This window comes from Cetorhinus maximus, chromosome 8, assembly GCF_964194155.1.
Source record: "Cetorhinus maximus chromosome 8, sCetMax3.hap1.1, whole genome shotgun sequence".
Taxonomy (NCBI): domain Eukaryota; kingdom Metazoa; phylum Chordata; class Chondrichthyes; order Lamniformes; family Cetorhinidae; genus Cetorhinus; species Cetorhinus maximus.
The window spans coordinates 38,271,041-38,291,537 of NC_135886.1; the positions used below are offsets into that span (position 1 = coordinate 38,271,041).

A 20,497-nucleotide genomic window follows, 5' to 3' on the forward strand; every position below is an offset into this window, starting at 1 on the left:
ATCTCAGCAATTATGGTGGGCTTTTCCAGGTCTTGGGAGGTTCCCTATTTTGAATCCCACTAGGGCCGCATCTAGAGTGCCCACCATATTCAAATGGCTGGAAATGCCCGCAGAGGTTGCCCTTCGCCAGTTCCATCCTTAGCCACACTAAGATATCTTTTGAAAAAATTTGCATCCTCTTCAGAGATCCAGGCCACAATCATCAGGTGGGCCCCTGCTTCTGCCTATCTACCAGGCCCCACTGAATGCCCAGGAGTTGCTAAAATTTATGGTGATGGCTTTTGTTGAGGTGGGTGGAAACCATGGATGAAATTTGAGATGGAGTTATTGCGGGGAGGTGGGGAGGCGGGGGGGGGGGGGGGGCGGGAATACGTGGAATGCGGGGACCCAACACTACCAGGGCCCGGATCTTCTAAGAAGTGGCAATCATCGACATTTCTTGCCGAGTCTTCCAAGACCAGCTACTCCAGAAAGCGCAGTGCCCCTCAGAGAATTCCACCACAGCGCTGTAGTGTCTGAGGGAGGACAGGACACACCCTGTTTTTACCGCATTAACTGCCATATGGTAAGTTTTAATGTCCAGTGTGTGAATGTTAGTGAGTAGGTGAATAGGTCGGGTGATAGGTGAGTAGGGTGGCAGGTGGGTGAGGTGGATAGGTGGGTCAGGGAGTACTCAGGTCGGGTCAGATGGGGTAGTCAGGTCGAGCTGGGGGGCTAGTTGGGTGGTTGGGGGGTGATCAGGTCTGATCAAGGAGGGGTAGTTGGGTGGTCAGGAATTAGCATGTTTGGGAGGGGTCGTCACGTCAGGTCGGAGTTGTAGTAGGGTTGTTGAGGGGCAGTCAGAACTGGAGGTAGTCGAGGGAGCTGCTGGGAGGGGTCGATGTGAGTGATTGGAGGGTCAGTTCTGTAACTGCCCCACAGAACTCTCCAAAATCTAGTTCAGAGTTGGAGACATTCACAAAGAGTCGCGGGGAGGGGAGTTGCCCATCAGAAGTTCAAATTTCCCAGGCCGTTCCCACAGAGGTCAGCGCGTTGGGATTCCCGTAAGGTCCCGCACACAACTTGGGCCGTATATCCAGTCTCCCGACGATCGGGAGACCGTAAGATCTGGGCCCGGGTGTCCTGGTCAAATTTCCAGCTGTCGTAGGTTCCCGCCACTGCAGGAGTAAAGGAAACTACCACGGAATTCCAGGCTCAATGGTTACAAAGTCAATTGGAAAACTTTCACTTTAAGATGCAAATAATGGCACAGAACTTTCAAATGGGACCTTCTCAAAAACATGCTAGAACAGTAGTGAATGATATTTGAGCAAATGGTTCACCAATCACGTAGTCTGAGCACCTCCACGGTGGTAGATTTATATCCACATATTATTTTGTTTGAATATCAGGTATAGTTAATTACTAATTAATTATCATTTTGTTTAATTGCAAGGTTATTACTAACAGTAATTACTATACACAAATTACCAGTTAACACCACACAGGTCTTCAATTATTAATTATAAGCAATTTACTTCCAAAGGATACTTCCAGGAACTCGTACAGATAGTATATCGCTTCTAACCTATTTTGTCTTTGTTATTACAATTGAGTATTTTGTCACTGCAGAGTAGAACATTGCTTGAGTCATAACAATATTGCACCTTATCTGGTCAAAGCATTTCTAAGTGCTTCACAAACTGAATTGCTTTTGGGGAAATGATTATTGCCAGGCAAGCAAATCTGGGGGTCATTCTGTTGAAGCGCATCCCTCAAATGAATAATGACCAGACAAGGAGATGAGGTTTTTATGATGCAGTTTACTCCTGAAAATTTGAATTTGATTTTAGCTCTAAAACCATTTCAGTTATCCAGTCAGTTGAATTAAAAAATGTAAAAGTCACAGAAAAAAAGTAGGAATTTAGGGCTAGAGATAGTCAAATTGTCAGATGAATTTGAATTAAACCACTTCGAACTAAGGGGAGTGGACTGAATTAGCTAAACAATGGGTGTGAATCTAACAGTTCTTTTCATTAGCTCATGTCCTGGGATCTTTAATGAGTCAGGGAATGAAATTACTAGAAAGTTTCGAGTCATACGGATTCGAAACGTTAACTGTGTTCCTCTCCGCAGATGCTGTCAGATCTGCTGAGTTTTTCCAGGTATTTTTGTTTTTGTTTTGGATTTCCAGCATCCGCAGTTTTTTGCTTTTATCTTAATTATTATCAGTCTCTGTGTGTGTATATATATATATTATTTTTATATATAATTTTATGCTTTCTTTTTAATTATGTATTAATATAATTAATAAAGTAAAGGTAGTTCAACTTAGCGTTGCTTACAGTTCACAGGAACAATTCTAAATAAAATAATATATATAGTCAGGTAACTTGCACATGACAAAGTTGTGTGGGCTACTGTCACTTTAATGGTCGGCGATAACCTGTTGTCCGGCTCATCAAGATTTTAAAAACATTTTTAAGAGTTGTAGGGTTATGGCTATGAAAGGAGTATTCTAAATTTATATTTAACATATTTTTTAAAATATATTTACTTCAACTCATATTTCTTCATGCCAATCTGATGAGGTAATTTATTTTAAGTTAAAATGGGAAAACAAAGAGGATACCGCAATTTTATACTTTATTTTTAATTATGTATTAATATTATAAAAGTAAAGGTAGTTCAATTAGTGTTGTTTACAGTTCACAGGAACAATTCTAAATTGCTGTGATGTGTTCAGTAGTTGAGGCATTGCTCAGGAATAAACAAAAATGTAAAAGATTGGTCTCCTCTCCTGTAATTCATGCGCTTGATTTGCAATCTAAAACTCTGGCATCTCTTCCATTTTCTTTCTCTTGCTGCACATCTCTCATTGATGTCTCTGTATCTGTTTTATCTGACTCTTGTTCTTAATTTCTCGTTCATTTTTTCTGTCAGTTTCTCTGTCGCTGGTTCTCCTCTCTTTTCCATATATTTTTCACGATGCCTCTATCACGCTCTTTCTCAGTCTCTGTCTCTCATCCTGTGTCACTTACCTTGCCTAACTTGCAGCATCACCCCAACTGATAACTGTGGAACTGACCTTGTCTTTCCCTTGAAATAAGGAGTGAACTTGTTTATGGTTTTACTCCATTTGCATGTTTGCCGTTTGGCGGGATTTTCTGCCCCTGTCCGCCCCCCCGGGATTTTCCAGTCCCGCCGCAAGTCAGTGGACTTCTGGCTGGGGCACCGCCTCGCTCGCGGCTGGTCCCGCTGGCGATGAGGCCGGAAAATCCCGACCTTAAATCTGTGGTTCCCGGCCTTCAACTGCAACCTCAATCAGGAAGGCCAGGGTTAGGAATGCATGTGTTAAAAGGCATGGACCTACTTGCGGCCACGAGTGAGCAATAAAGAAGGTCAATAAAAGAGGCATGAGCAATGAGGTTGGAAATGCTGATGGGTGAGAGGTAGCAAGCAGAAAGACCAGGGCCAGAAAGGAACAAGCAGGGGTGATATAGCGCTACAGCCAGCTGGGAAGAAGTGACCAAGAATGTAATAGCATATGGGTTGGGAAATTTAAAGGGAGCTAGGGCCAAAATTCAGATCAGAAGGAATGATCAGGGAGTCTAATATTTGCTGGCAGCTGAGGAACACGCAGCAGATATATTGGGGCCTCCCTCCTCTAAATGAATATTGAAACCCCAATGCTGACGTTGTTACTGCTGGGAAATTGTGTGCCACATGATTTTTCTTTGCATGGAATTGGTCACATATGTGACTGAACCAAATGGTTCTGGGATCTGATTGGTCAAAGGAACACATAAGCAACAATACATTCTTAAAAACATAAAAGTTGCTGGATGGTTCTGAATAAAATGAATTTACACAAATATTATTTATAATTGGCAGAAAGCCTAGTGTGGAATTAACTGTCTTAGGGACATCAGACAAAAGCAATTAATCCCTCTTGAGTATTCATGCACAGACAGTCACATGGGGATTGTGGAACCATAGAGGCAACTTTGAATTTAAAGCTTATGCACCCGGCATAAGTGTATTGGAATTTTAAGATTTTTGATGGATAAGATAAGGCATGTTGGATTGAAAATTGCACACAAATGTAGCCTATAAAGCTGAAGCTGCAGCAATGCAGGAAAATACCATCTAGATTTTTTTGATAACTCTAGTATTGCTTTGCTCCCTTTGAAGCACATTATCATCTGCACGTCTGATTATTAATATTCAATCACATCAGCTTTCTTCAGATCTGCACTGTAAAATCACTCAGCCATTTAAATGGTAGATTGCCTTTTGTGGCCTATGTTTTCAAGTTCAAATGTTTCAAAAATCAATACCAGTCTCAATGTCTCTTAAAATGATCCACAATGTTGTTAAAATTCCACACAGTATTTTTGTATTCCATTTATAACTGATGTGATGGTTTTCATTCACCCCTCAGCCAAGATGGCAAACCTTTGTCGGTTGACTGATGTGAAACTGCTTTGTATTTGTGCAAATTGTTAATTTAATGACCTTGAAATCAATCCTATGTAAAAGCTAGCAAAAGGCATAATCTACTGCATCAGCAGCCTCACTTATGGGGTAAAAGAATGCTTTCCTTTAAATCAGGAGCTTTGCTGTGCAGATATTGTCGACTGTAAGGGCCTGCCTGGAGAAACACTGCAAAGTTTTGCTTCCTTTTCACAGACCAAACAGGATGATGATGACGCAGAAACTGGTTTAACTGAAGGTGAAGACAAGGACGGAGAACCAAAAGAGGAAGAAAAACTAGGAAAACTGCAATTTTCATTGGATTATGACTTCCAGAATAATCAGGTGAGATGCTGGCATTCTGATTTAATTGCAGAACTTGCAAAAGATGTTGTAGAAATTCATGGAGATCAGTTCAGTATGGGTCATTCCAACATTCAGTTTGTTCTTAGTTAAGTTGCTTCAAAAGACTTTCCTGTTCAAAGCAGAAGAGAAATGGATGGTTTAATTGCTCATATGGACATGTTCTACTTCTTGCCTAAGCTGAGAAACTGTGTCTAACATTTGTATTTGTAATCTATAAGTCTCTATTGGAAGGGGATGGAATATTTGAAGCACTGATATGTTTGCTTATTTTAATTTGCCAGTCTGCTATTATATAATGAAATTGCTTCATAAGGCAGCTTATTGTCATGTCCTTGATTGTTTTCTTCAGTGGACCTTAATCCTATTTTAAAACCTTACTTACTGGTTCACTTTCCACATTCCTAAATCACTTTGAAATCCCTAACAGTCAGAGTGATTCAGGTGATGCAACTCCCCGGCCTCAGCCAGTGCTTTTTTTTATATGTTTATAGGATGTGAATTGCCCATCGCTAATTTCCTTGAGAAGGTGATGGTGAGTTGCGACCTTGAACGATAGGAGTGTCGGTACACCCACAGTGCTGTTAGAAATGGAATTCCAGGATTTTGACCCAATGACAGCGAAGAACCGGTGATATAGTTCCAAGTTAGGATGGACTGTGACTTGGAGGGAATTTTGCAGGTGGTGGTGTTCCCATGGATCTGCTACCCTTGTCCCTCTAGGTGGTAGAGGTTGCAGGTTTGGAAGGTGTTGTTGAAGGAGCCTTGGCGAGTTGCTGCAGTGCATCTTGTAGATGGTATACACTGCTGCTATTGTGCGCCGGCCACAAACCAGCCAACTAAAAGATGTGGAATCTGGCCTGAGTAATATCCAAGGGCAGGATCTTCCGGTCAGTGAGCGGGGGCGGGGCCCGCTCGCCAACGCGTAAAATGACGCGGGATGATTTCAGGTGGAACTCCTATTTTAGTGGCCTATTGAGGCCATTGAAAAACTAATTGAAGTCGTTAATGGACCTGCCCATCCAACCTTAAGGTTGGCGGGCAGGCCGGGAGCCCTGGCGGGCTTTGGAAAAAGCATGGAAACCTCATCCATGGGCGGGATGAGGTTTCATAAGGGTATTTAAATTTTTAATAAGGGTTTCAGTAAATGTTATAGACATGTCCTAACTCATGTGACAGTGTCACATGAGGGGTTATGTCAGGGAAATTTTTCTATCGTTTGTATTACAAATTTTAATTCGGAGCTGATCTCCCTGAGGCAGCACTTAGCTGAGGGAATCTCCCCCCCCCCCCCCCCCCCCCCGCCCAGGGAGCGCATGGCGCTTCCTGGCGGATGTCACGCTGGGCAGGCCTTAATTGGCCCGCCCACATAAAATGGTGGCAATTGGAGGCGCGCCCGCTTCCACACTACCCGCGCCCCCCCCCCCCCCCCCCCCCCACAACAGGGGGGGAAAATATTCCCCCAAGTGCCCTCGGGAACAGGAGCAGACCATTCAGCCCTTCGGTGTGTTTCCCAATCCAATTAGATCATGGCTTGACCTGTACCTCCACTCCATTCACCTGCTTTTGTTCCATATCCCTTAATATTACCTAGGGCAGGATTTGTAGGTCGGCATGCAGGCGTGATTGGCGGGCCTAGGAGCGGAAGGGGAACGGACCGCCGACCGCGATTTCACACTGGCTGGCCAATTAACGGCTAGCCAGTGTGAACCGTGTGCCAAAATGATCAGTGCTGCCTGGGTTGGGATTGGGAGGAGGGTGTGCACTGAAGTCAGCGCGGGTGCGGGGGAGCACTCACAGGAAGCTCCCTGAAGTCAGAGAGCTGCCTCAGGTTGATGAAGACTTCAAAAATATCAAATGAAGATTTTTAAATCCGGCAAAAAATCCATGCGACACAAGCTGAGCGTAGGCATTGTAAAAACTCTGTGCATAGATTTTCATTCTTTTTAAATTTAATAACGGAAGCCTCATCCCACCCTTGGATGAGGTTTCCTGAAAAATGCAAAGGCCGCCTGGTCGATTTGCCCGCCCGCCAACCGTAATGTTGGATGTTCAGCGAAAAATCCCAGTTAATTGCGCCGCTAAGGGGCTTGATAGCCTTAATGTCGGAAGGCATGCTTCTGAGTTTAGTGCATGCCCGTCAACTGAAATATCTTGTGAGTGTGCAATGACATCAGCACACTCACCCGACGTCATCACACACTCGAGCTGGTCAGGCGCGTGCCCAGCTGCTCAGCGAAAAATTCTGGTCCTAATGTAAATCCATTAACCTCAGTCTTGAAAATTCAATTGAACCAGGGTTTACAGCCTTTTTAAGAGAGGGTGAGTTCTATATTTCCACTTCCCTTTGCAAGAAGGAATGCTTCTGGTGTGGTGTGATGTGGTGTGAAAACAGTACTTGCTAATACATGGAGCGGTTAAAGCAAATAGCATAGATGCATTTTAGAGAAATGTAGATAAGTACAAGAGGGAGAAAGGAATAGAAAGATATATTCGCATGTTGACAGGCTGATATGAAGTAAATAGAGTGGATGGAGGTTTGTGTGCAACATGAATACAGACATAGTTGGATCGAGTAACCTGTTTCTGTGCTATAAATTCCATGGCCTGATTTTTTTCACGATTCAGGCAGGCCCAGCGGGGGCAGTCGCAGAGGTCACTGCTGTCCGCGATCAGCTCCGCACCTCCATTTTACATAGGTGGGCCAACTAAGGCCCGCCCAGCGTAGTACATGAGCGATAGAGCGCTACCTGTGCGGGTGGGGGGGACAAGGGAGAGTTGGGGCCAGCGCTGCAAGGAGCTGCCTCGGAGATTGAAGCACTTTTGAAAATAATAAATAAAATAATAAATAAAATCAATAAAAGATGTAATAAAACATGTCCCCTCATGTGACTGTGTCACATGAGATGGGACGTGTTTTTATTTTTTTCAGGAAAACTTTTTATTTAATTAATAAAAGCGTTAAGAAACCTCATCCCGCTCGTGGATGAGGTTTCCTTAAAAAATAAGGCCACTTGGCCTTTTTGCCTGCCCGCCAAACTTAAGGTTGGACAGACAGCGTTAACATGACATTAATTAATTAGCTAATGGCCTTAATGGGCCTATCAATTGTTGGTGGGCGCGCAGCCGACTCCGGCGCGCACCCGCCAGATGAAACATCGCGAGATGGCGCAATGACGTCAGGTCGCACGCCGAACATCATCACACGTCATTTTACGCTCGAGCATGTCGGGCCCACTCCCACACGCCAACTGAAAAATCCTGACGCATGTAATTTTTGATTTCACTCCTAAATGGCCAAGCTCTTAATTTTATCTCTGTCTCAACCTATCAAAATATCAACATATCTTTCTATTCCTTTATTCCTTATGCATTTATTGTTTCCCTTCAATGCATCTATGCTATTTGCTTTAACCACTCCATGTGATAACAATTCTCATTATCTCTTACTCTGGATTCCCTAAAGGAAAGTTTTTCTCTTGTTTACCCTAACAGATCCCTTTATTGTTTTAAATGCCTCGATTGGATCACCCCTCAACTTTCTAAACTCAGGCAGCTACAAAATTTGCCCTCATAATTTAACCCTTTGATCACCATTATAATTCTGGTGAATCTGCACTGTACCCTTCCAAGGCCAGTGTATCTTTCCTGATATTCGGTGCTCAAAACTGAAAGCATTACTCCAGATGGGATCTGATCACTTTTGCACATTTTGATGTAAAGGCCAACATTCCATTAACCTTTTTGACTAATTTTTGTACCTGTATACTAGCTTTCAGTCCATGGACACTTACAACCCTTATAGCTTCAACAGCCCCTATTTTCTCATCATTAAGTAAATATTCTGACTTGCCCCTCTCGGTTACAAAATGTATGACATCACTTCCCCATATTCAATTCCACCTGCCAGTTTTTTCCACTCACTATGTCTGCCTAAGTCACTTTATAACATTCTGCTTGATCCACACCCTGCCTCATAATTTAGTGTCATCTGAAAACTTAGATAGACAATTCTCTACTCCTTCATCCAAGTAATTGATAGGTATAATGGGCAGGATTTTTCCGTTGGCCTACGGGGATGGGCCCGACATGCCGTCGCGTAAAATGACGCATGATGACGTCGGGCATGCGCGCCATCGCAATATTTCGTTCGGCGGGCGTGCACCGGAGTCAACTGCGCGCCTGCCAAAATGTAAATGACCTATTCAGGCCATTAAGAAATGAATTGAGGCACTTGTGAACGCTGCCTGTCCAACCTTAAGGGCCTTTGCGTTTTTCAGGAAACCTCATCCATGGGCAGGATGACCGGAAACTTTTATCAAATAAATAAATACATTTTCATAAATTTGGAAACATGTGACTGTGCCACATGAGTAGGGACATGAGGGGACATGTTTAAATAAATTTTTTATCATTTATTTAATTGTTTTAATATCCATTCAATCTCCCTGAGGCACGGAGCTGCCTCAGGGAGATTTCTGCGCTCTTTTGCACGCATGTGAGAAAGAACGCTGGCCCCAACTCCCCCTCCTCCCCCTGCCTGCTCTGGTAGCGCTGAGTGCTACCGATCGCATATTACACTGGGCGGGCCTTAATCGGCATGCCCGCATATATCCACGCCCACCCCAGCCCGCTCCCGCCCAGCCCGCCCACCATAGGAAAAGTCCTGGCCAGTGAATAACCGTGGCCCCAGTATAGATTGCCAGGGAATACACTTGTCACATTGTCCAATTAGAGAACATTTTTTTAATCCCTATGTCCAACTCCTATACAATTATTTGAATTGTGTCACAAGGTTACTTCTGATTTTGTATGCTCCCATTCTGCTATTAATATTGTGTGCAGAAACTTATCAAATTCAAATGCATCTGGAAATCCATATAGATAACATCCATTGACACTCCCCTCTCCACCCTGCTAGGCAAACATAAGTTATCATTCACAACTCCTTGGTTTACAACTACAGAAACTTAGAATGGAAAGAGACGGTAAGCTCATATCCCATCACTCAATGGCAATTGCAACATCAACATAGTATTGCTGAAAAAAGAGACATACGATCAAAACTTTTTACCTTGCATTCATCAGGATAGCTCACAAGAAATTACCAACTGTAGTGGGGGAACAGTTTACACTGCATGAGAAGAGAGTGCTGATTGGTTGGCATATGGACTCTGGCAGAGGCATTGCCATATAGAATGCAGCATGGAACAGTTAAGTGCCCAACTTTGTTCAAATTCAAACTGGGCAGGTTGACTTTGATTGTCAAGGCATTGCCCTGGAGAATAGACCAGGGGAATGACTCTTCCCTAAGCTTTTGTTCAGTCGGAAAAGGCACAAAGTGTGGACATGTCCTTTTTGTCTGCAGATGACAGGGCCCTGTGTGTGAATACGCATGGCTTCTAACATGTGTAAGTGAACCACACTGCAAGCCTGACTGACAATCTTAAATTGGTTTTCAGTGTAATTCTTAGCACAGCCAGGGTTGTTTAGCAGGTGGAATCTCATTTGATGTTAGACACTGTTTTAACTGTTCCATGCTGCATTCTTCATGGCAACACTCCACCTATCAGAGTCCACTTGCCAAACAACCAACTGTCTCTTCTCAAGCAGTATAAATTGTTGTTCCCCATTACAGTTGGTAATTTCTTGTGACGTGTCCTGAGGAATGCAAGATGAAAAGCTTTGTTAGCATGTCTCTTTTTTTCAGCAATACTCAAGTTATCTACTACCAAACATCAACATATTGTGACACTCATATTAGAGAGATAAATTCCAAGTTTGGTTTGTGCTTTAGTTTTAGTACTGAAATTAGAAAATAGTTTTACTAGCAGACATGATCTTCTGTACTACCACCTCACCATGGCAGCCATTACATGACTACCCACACTTCTGCATTTAAACATGATAAAGTCTCTTGCAAGGCTCCTTGCATGGCAACACTGCATAAATCTTTTAAAATAGGATCCAATGGCTTGTTATACTTCTGCTGCCTTGAGCCTGCATGTAGCTGACCCTAATTAAGGTCAAACCACTGTGAAAGTTTCAGAGATAAAAACAAAAAGCTGAAAGCTACTGCGGATGCTGGAAATCCAAAACAAAAACAGAATTACCTGGAAAAACTCAGCAGGTCTGGCAGCATTGGTGGAGAAGAAATCAGTTAACGTTTCAAGCCTTCATGACCCTTCGGCAGAACTGAATATAGTTAGGAGAAAGGCGAAATATAAGCTGGTCTAAGGTGGGGGGGCGGGGGGAGAGAGAAGTTGAGGGTGTGGTGATTGTGGAAATAAGCAAGCAGTGATAGGAGCAGATAATCAAAAGATGTCACAGTCAAAAGGATCAAAGAGGTGTTGAAGGTGGTGATATTGTCTAAGAAAAGTGCTAATTAAGAATGGAAGACAGGATACTCAAGGTACAGCTCTAGTGGGGGTGGGGTGGAAAGACTAACAAAGTTTTAGTTTTAGATTTAAAAATAATGGAAATAGGTGGGAAAAGAAGAATCTATATAAATTATTGAAAAAAAAGGGAGGGGGGAGAAACGGGGTGGGGATGGGGGGAGGGGGAGTTTAAGATCTAAAGTTATTGAATTCAATATTCAGCCCGGAAGGCTGTAAAGTGCCTAGTCGGAAGATGAGGTGCTGTTCCTCCAGTTTGCGTTGGGCTTCACTGGAACAATGCAGCAAGCCAAGGACAGACATGTGGGCAAGAGAACAGGGTGGAGTATTAAAATGGCAAGCGACAGGGAGGTTTGGGTCTCCTGTCGCTTGCCATTTTAACACTCCACCCTGTTCTCTTGCCCACATGTCTGTCCTTGGCTTGCTGCATTGTTCCAGTGAAGCCCAACGCAAACTGGAGGAACAGCACCTCATCTTCCGACTAGGCACTTTACAGCCTTCCGGGCTGAATATTGAATTCAATAACTTTAGATCTTAAACTCCCCCTCCCCCCATCCCCACCCCGTTTCTCCCCCCTCCCTTTTTATTTCAATAATTTATATAGATTCTTCTTTTCCCACCTATTTCCATTATTTTTAAATCTAAAACTAAAACTTTGTTAGTCTTTCCACCCCACCCCCACTAGAGCTGTACCTTGAGTATCCTGTCTTCCATTCTTAATTAGCACTTTTCTTAGACAATATCACCACCTTCAACACCTCTTTGATCCTTTTTGTCTGTGACATCTTTTGATTATCTGCTCCTATCACTGCTTGCTTATCTCCACAATCACCACACCCTCAACTTCTCTCTCCCCCCGCCCCCCCACCTTAGACCAGCTTATATTTTGCCTTTCTCCTAACTATATTCAGTTCTGCTGAAGGGTTATGAAGACTCGAAACGTTAACTGATTTCTTCTCCACCGATGCTGCCAGACCTGCTGAGTTTTTCCAGGTAATTCTGTTTTTGTTGTGAAAGTTTCAGCACTCACTGTGGAGGGCTCTGGAAATGCCAATGTAACACTACAAAGATATCAATGATATTCCAATCAACAAAAGCCTTTAAAGAGGCTCATTTCTGTGCCTGAGATTTTCATTTCTCACTTAAACATCTATAATACTCTCGGTTATGCCATGTTAATGAATGGCACGGACAGCATATGTCATATATCACACTCAAACAGATTGTTGTGTCACAGCAGAGAATAAAATCACATAATTCAATTGTTTTTTTCCAAATTTCTCTGTTTCTCTCCAAAATGCATTAACACTTACTGCAGGAGACCTCAAGAGGCACTTGACAACCCTTCATTAATCTGCTCAAATTACCACTTCTATGCATGACCCTAAACAGTGAGCGTTGTCAGCCTAATCAACCACATAGAACATGACAGCTGAGACAAACCGGCTGTCACCTGGGTAGATTTAACTCCCTACACCCAGCAGAACCAGGACAGTAACAGAGTTAAATGGTAGGCCTACTGCCTTGTTCCTACTCTGTTTCCATTTTTCCTGGGGCTTTTCACTAGGTGGCTGTAGACAGGATTCAACCTCCTTTCCCCGAGACCCTGGGTTGATCTGGCTTTCGCGTGGGGCAGCTGCCATCTTAACTACAGCTCAGACCAGGCCTCAGGTCAGGACAAATAACTCAGGAGGTCCGTTGTTTGGATTCTCGAACAAGACGGTTTATTCAAGCTTGTACAAGCATATGCAGGGAGAGCAGCCTCTTAGTCCAACAAGGGGCGCTCTGCCATAATTACAAAGTCTCGTAACTTATATACATTTTCTTATCACAATACATTTGAGTACATTTGAATATATCCACTCGGTAACCGACACACAGGTGCCATGTTATAACTATCCTATTGAGTACATAAACGTGCGATTCTGCTAACCAATTATTCTAAAGGGTGTATACATAATTATATTATCCAATCAAAATTAAAACACGTACACAAGACCTTGATTCTCACAACTCAAGACTGCTGGTGTTTCATCAAAGACCCCTCTGTCCATTGTATGTTTTCCCATATCTAAGCTAAAACCATCTGCCCTGTCCCTATCTGAGAGAGGAGAATACCTAAACTAACTTTGTTATGTTTATCTCCAGTCCAGCTCTCAAGGCTTCAACGCACCATTTTACCACTTGAATGGTTCTGTCTGTGCCTAGATATTAGCTCATCTCCTGAAACTTTGTAAATCACACAAAACTCAAAGCTCCTTTGTGTGCAATGTCCATCTGCTTACCTTCAGCAGTCAATATGTTCAGCATCCATGTCTACCTGGAGATTTTAGGGTTTTTCAGTAAATTCTTAGTGTTCTCTTTTAGCTTTTTTAATTTTCCCCTAACAGTGGCCAACGTATCTGCCTGAATCAGGCAGGAGCCTCACTAAGCTATGTAAACTAGGGTCCTGTGACATATAAGAGAATGTTATGCCATTTTAACTGCCTACCAGGCAGAGCGTGTGCAGTGGGCTCTCTGCTCTGCAAAACTTGCTGGTACAGCAGACGAGGCCCAAAAGGTAAGTGCTAAAATTACTTTTGTAGGGGTCTGAAGGTGAGGAAGGTTTCCTCGGGGCTGTACAGGAGTAATGTGGGCTACTGCCATCTGGGCCCTCCTCTCCAGCATACTTCCCCAACCCCACCACTGCCATCCCCCCATGCCCCACCCTCTTGGCCTACATTTAATGACAGCTGAGTTTGTGTCCCATATTGCAACAGCCCACAGGCAGCGAGGAGCGGCAACATAACCTCTTGGCATCCACAGCTTGCTGAGAACATGGGGCAGAATCTTTCCCTTGTTGGGGGACGGCCGGGAGGCGCCCGAGCAGATCGGGCACATGCCCTCCCGCCGAGCGAAAAACTTTGCCCATGGCTATGAGGCACTGCCCTCAAAACTGAGTAGACCTCCTGCTGGGACAGGAAGCCTGTGTGCTCCTCTGATCTGCCTCCAAGAGTTAAACCTAGCCCCTGATGTCCAGACACTATCCAGGAATCAGGATAGTGATCAGGAACCAAGGCTGATCTTCCTAACCCTAAATCAGGTGCTGAGGTCAATTGTGATGTGTCAGCTGCTGGCCTGACTGAACTCAGTGTGGCATATTACCATATTAGGCAATGCTTTTGATCAGTTAAATCCATCATGGCAGCATTAAAAGAGCTACTTTTGTATGATGGAAGGTGAAAAGAAAGATCATGCAAAAAATTGTGCAATACCAATTATCTCTGAATTGTTCAGTGTTACATTCTGCACAAGGACCACTCAATAACTGGCAGCATTCAGTTCTTTAGAATTAACCATCCCCAGTACACAGAATGACCTCTGCAGAATGATTCAGGTACAAAGAATCAGCTGTTTTTTTTTATCATAGTGCAATCTGTGACATTTTATTATGTGAACATCTGACACGATGAAAAATCATCTTCAAAGACAACTTAAAAAGCAGCTTTCCATCCCATGTTTCATCAAAATATTTGAATACCTTTCACTGCACTTTGATAGATTGCAGGTTCTTTCTCTATACTGAACTCCAGGAGGGTGCCATCTTGTGCCTCCTATGGTACCACACGCAGCTGGTTGTAAATGATAAAATTTACATGTGTCATTTAGCTGCTTGGTGGGAGAGCTGAAGTTTGCAATTTAAATTTTATTCCCATCCTATTATTGCATATAATTATATTTGCATTGCATTAGAAAGCCCAAGTGTCATTACACAATCTCATCTTTATGAAACTCCTCACATCCTGTTGGCTCCATCAAAGTATTTAAATAATTGATTAGTTTTAGGAGGTTGAACTGAACGTATATTCAAAGTTAGGTTGGCAGTAAGAACCATTTGAAAAGATTTGTGCCTCTTTCAGAAAGTCTATGGAATATTTTGGCAGTCATATTTCAAACTGTTGCATTTCTATGTTACTCCTATACATGTAGGGCAGAATTTTACGGCCACGTTTCGGCGGGGACGGGGCCGTTAAATGTGGCGGGCCGTTATAAATCCCATTGATGACAACGGGAACGTAAAATCCCGCTGTCGTAAAATTCTGCCCAAAGAGTTCAGCTTGTTAATTGAGCATTAACTGTTCACTTGCTTTCAAAACTAATTGGGAAAGTTTTATTGTTAAAGTCATTCTCCCTTCAAGTGATCTTCAATTCCTGGAGACTCCAGGCCAACCTTGGAGGGGTGGCAGCCCTAGTTTGAACTTGACACCAATTTAAAGCCGCATAGTTTAGCCTTTACTGTGAATGGTCCATTAATGTCATAACCTTCTCTGTTGGCTAATTTTCATCTAGTTCCCAGTTTACAGCAGAAGTAACCTTTCCTAGAGCAAATATTGGTATTACTGATTAACTTCACACCAGTGTGCACACACAAGAATAAAGCCCAGTTATTAATCACAAAGGGCCAAAAAAAGGTCAGAAATTTATTGGATTTTCAGGAATTCTGGACAAGTCTTAGACCTGAACCCCCAGGCGGATGCAATATATGGGCAGTGAATAGGTCAGTACAACTACTTTCAGCTGGGGTTCCCGTCTGCTGCTGAATTCCCAGGCTGGGGATAACAAAGCTCCAGATTGAGATTCCCCTTCCACTGTGGACCTCCACTGGACTTATGCTGCCAGTACACTAGAAGAGTCGTGGACTCTCAATCCCCATTTTTGAGCCCATGCATATACAATGGTACCCTTGAGCATTAAGTTTTGATAAACTAAGATTTTTGTATTGCATTTACAATTTATAAATATATAGCAAACATACATGCATAAGAGTTATTTAATACAAGCTGGCCTGTCTGCACTACTTCCTCAAGACCTGCCCACATCAGTGCAATGTCATAATACACAACAGATCTGGTGATTGTATCACCTTTTCACCATGAGACTGACTCCTTAGGTCACTGTATAGAGTACACTGTGTGCTTCAGCTTGTTAGAAACTTGATGTACCACTACTTGTGTGCGGATGCATACAAAATGCATTAAACATTATGCACATTGGAGTGTAAAAGAAAATCAAAGTGCCCGATTGTGTTATGACAAGTAAGACTCTGGTCAATGTGAAATAGAATATAGCATTCAGTGTCACTTGAGTGATCAGGTTAGCTATATCAAATGCATTGGCATGGCATCTGTGATAAATGGAAAGGTGATAGCGTAATAGAGGGACTCTTTTGAGGTGAGGTGAAAATGTTGGTACCTTTTAGGGATTATACTCTGATGCTCCATCTTGAGCTGAATTGCACAACCTAATCACTCAATATAGAGCAGTTTGCACTGTCAGAGACGAAAGACACAAGGGCCAGTTCTACTGTTTTGTCAGGAAAGCTCACAGTGAACACAAATGAGAGAAAGGGAAGAAAACTGAAAAGTAGTTTAAAAAGTAAATTGAAAAAAGATAGCCATTACAAGACACCTAAGTGTTAAGAAAGTGGAATCCAAATTGCCATTTTAAATCTACATTTGAATTCATGAGTGTATTGCGATAGAGTGCACATGCAACTGTAAAACACACTGAACGAGGTATTTGTTTCACTTGACTAGCTCATCGCATAATAAAATAATAAATTAAAATTTAAATACATATTGAAACCTAATTGTATACATCACTATGAAGAAAAGGTTGGCTTGTTTGTTCACCTTTCTTCACAGCTATTCTGCATCTTTAAAATAGTTCTGAATCATTGTCATCATTATTAGCTGAACCTCTAATAATAAACTATAACACTACATGAGATCGCATAACTAAGCATTGGCTGCACAGGAGGGCAGACCTCCAATGATGCAACCTAGCATTGATGACTATGACAGACCATCCTGTGTGTGAGTGATGTATTTTTCTCCAATGCAACTGCGAATTATGAGTGCAGAAATTGTAGGCTATAAGAAGAATGAATCAGAATGAAAGATTGGGGTTTGACTATGCTGATGGGCTTACTATTAGGTTCAAGTGTTGTTGCTTTGAAGTCACATTGATGAAAAACTGCAATATTAAGACAATCTAGAGTTAAATTTAATTCAGACAGAAGGCTTAGAAAAGTGGTGAAGGCTTGAATAAGATTGTTTCACATTTACAACTTAAAGCATGGTGAATTATATTAAATGATAACCTGTATTTCTAGCTGATAGCTGGGTTTCCCAGGGTTCATGATATACTGTGCTTGAGTTGCATGGAAATAGCATCCGACATTACGCAGCCTGCTCAAAACTACGCACCAACCCTACTGACCTGACCCTGTTTGAGAGTTGCATTAATCTGCAATTCTCATTAATGCATTGTCTGCATTAATCACCTGCCAAACCCAAGATCTGGCCACCCCTGTGTGCAGAAGTAAGTGTTTGGTACCATCTGGTGGACAACGAGCACCTCTCATGCACTGAAGTCTGCTGGCCAATGTTTTTGGATTCCTATTCTTGTGTCCAGCATCTCAAATCGGGGGAATATTTTTAAAATTCATTTACGGGATATGGGCTTCGCTGGCTGGGCCAACATTTATTGCCCATCCCTAGTTGCCCTTGAGAAGGTGGTGGTGAGCTGCCTTCTCGAATCACTGCAGACCATGTGGTGTAGGTACACCCAGAGTGCTGTTAGAAAGGGAGTTCCAGGATTTTGACCCAGCGATAGTGAAGGAACGGTGACATATTTCCAAGTCAGAATGGTGAGTGACTTGGAGGAGAACTTCCAGGTGGTGGCGTTCCCACCTATCTGCTGCCCTTGCCCTTCTAGGTGGTAGTGGTCGTGGGTTTGGGAGGTGCCAACTGCAAATTATTATGTGGACAGAAATTGTCCATTGGGAAGTTCATTAAGCTGCTGCAGAAGAAAGAAATGAAGAAATTGATACAAGGGCTTAAGAATGACCTATTTATTATGAAAGGAGATGAAATTAACAGGTGCTTAAACACTAAAAAGAAATGCATTTCTGACCCTTTAGATGTTCCTTCTTGTCAACCATGGAGACCTAGATATAATGGACATGGTATTCTTAGCACAAGGTCTCAAGATGGTGCTTCTGCATCTTTAACATGGGCAGAATTTTCACCTTGGCGGATAGGCGCATGCCCGACCCACTCGAGCATAGAGTGATGCACATTGACATCGGGCACGCCTGCTGAAAACTAAAAAGCCTATTGAGGCCATTAACAAAGTCATTGAAACAAATTTTTCGCTGCCCGTCCAACCTTATCGTTGCCTGTGCATTTTTTTGGTGCCACATCAAATATTATTATGGAAAATAAAAGCACATGGTGTAAGGGGTAACATATTAGCATGGATAGAAGATTAGCTGGCTGGCAGAAAGCAGAGAGTATGCATAAATGGTCTTTTTCTGATTGGCAGGTTGTGATGAGCGGAGTCCCACAGGGGTCTGTACTGGGGTCTCAGCTTTTTACGATTTACATCAATGACTTAAATAAGAATAGTGAAGACATGGTAGCTAAATTTGCAGATAACACAAAGATAGGTAGGAAAGAATGTTGTGAAGAGGACATGAGGAGGTTGCAGATGGGTATAGATGGGTTGAGTGAGTGGGTAAAGATCTGGCAAATGGAGTTCAATGTGGGAAAATATTAAATTGTTCACTTTGGCGGAGTATTACTTATGGAGAACGGCTGCATAATTCTGAGGTGCAGAGGGATTTAGGTGTTCTAGTACATTTTTATTTATTTATTTATTTTTGGGATGTGGGCGTTGCTGGCTACGCCAACATTTATTGCCCATCCCCTTTAAGAACCACATTGGTGTGATTCTGGAGTCACATCAGGACAGCAGATTTCCTTCCCTAATGGATATTAGTGAACCAGATGGGTTTTTACAACAATCGACAATGGTTTCATGGTCATCGTTAGACTTTTAATTCCAGATTTTATTGAAGTCAAATTCCACCATCTGCTGTGGTGGGATTCAAATCCGGGTTCCTAGAGATCGCCCTGGGTCTCTGGAACACGAATCTAATAACAATACCATTACGCCACCACCTCCCCTCTACATGAGTCACAAAAAGTTAGTATGCAGGTACAGCAAGTAATTAAGAAGGCTAATAGAATGCTATCCTTTATTACGAGAGGGATGGAACATAAAAGTAAGGATGTTATGCTTCAGTTATACAGGGCATTGGTGAGACCGCACCTCGAATACTATGTGCAGTTTTGGTCTCCTTGTTTAGGGAAGGATGTAACTGCATTGGAGGTGGTTCAAAGGAGATTTAATAGATTGATAGCTGGAATGAATGGGTTGTCTTATGAGGAAAGGTTGGACAGGCTTGGCTTGTTTCCACTGGAGTTTAGAAGAGTGAGGGGTGCTTTCATTAAAGTATACAAGATCCTGAATGGCCTTGACAAGGTGGATGTGGAAAGGATGTTTCCTCTTGTGGGTGAGTCCAGAACTAAGGGGCACTGTTTTAAAATTAGGGGTCGCCTTTTAGGACAGAGATGAGGAGAATTTTTTTTCTCTGAGGTTTGTGTGACTTTGAAATTCTCTGCCTCAGAAGGTGGTGGAGGCGGAGTCATTGAATATTTTTAATGAAGAGGTAGATAGATTCTTGTTAGGCAAGAAAATCAAAGGTTATCGGGGTTGTCTGGGAATGTGGAAATCGAAACACAAGAAGATCAGCCACCATCTTATTGAATGACGGAGCAGGCTCGCTGGGCCAAATGATCTATTCCTGTTCCTATTTCTTATGTTATGCTCTTATGGAAACCTCATCCACGGGCGGGATGAGATTTCCAACATCAAATTTTAAAAAATCAATTTTTAAAAATTTCATTTGTAACATGTCCCTACTTATGTGACAGAATCATATGAGGGGACATGTTTAATAACATTTTTAAAATCATTATTTCTAATTTTTAAAACTGTTCATCTCCCTTAGGCAGCTCTGTGCCTCAGGGAAATTTTCAAGTGAGCACTCAAACGCATGCACGAAATTCGCACTTGCCCTCCTCCCCCGCCCGCGAGCGTGAAATCGCAGTCCAGCCCCAATCTCAGGCAGCGGTCGGCTTCCCGACAGCCCGACCAAGCCTGCCCGACATGAGCAAAATTCTGCCCTGTGTGATAATGTGGCTCCTACACACTTGAAATGGGAGTTTCTTCCATCATCCGAATTGAAATGTTCTGCATTCAAGTCTTCATATTTCACCACAATGCTGAACACCATTGCAAGTGCCATCCATTCCTAGCAAATTGACAAGCCTTTGCTCCACAAAAAGCAAACGAAGGCCTTGGAAACCTATACTTCCCCCACCAATAATCATCCA

At 42.7% G+C, this 20,497-nt stretch overlaps 1 protein-coding gene across 2 annotated transcripts in view; it reads left to right on the plus strand.

The window, feature by feature from the left end:
- The window catches only part of LOC144683563 (synaptotagmin-B), a 254,746-nt gene that overhangs the window by 115,249 nt on the left and 119,000 nt on the right, over nucleotides 1-20,497 (plus strand). For both annotated transcript variants that reach the window (XM_078546705.1, XM_078546706.1), the window contains exon 4: nucleotides 4,672-4,800. In XM_078546705.1, the coding sequence (XP_078402831.1) occupies nucleotides 4,672-4,800 (129 nt within the window). The remainder of the gene's footprint in view (nucleotides 1-4,671; nucleotides 4,801-20,497) is intronic.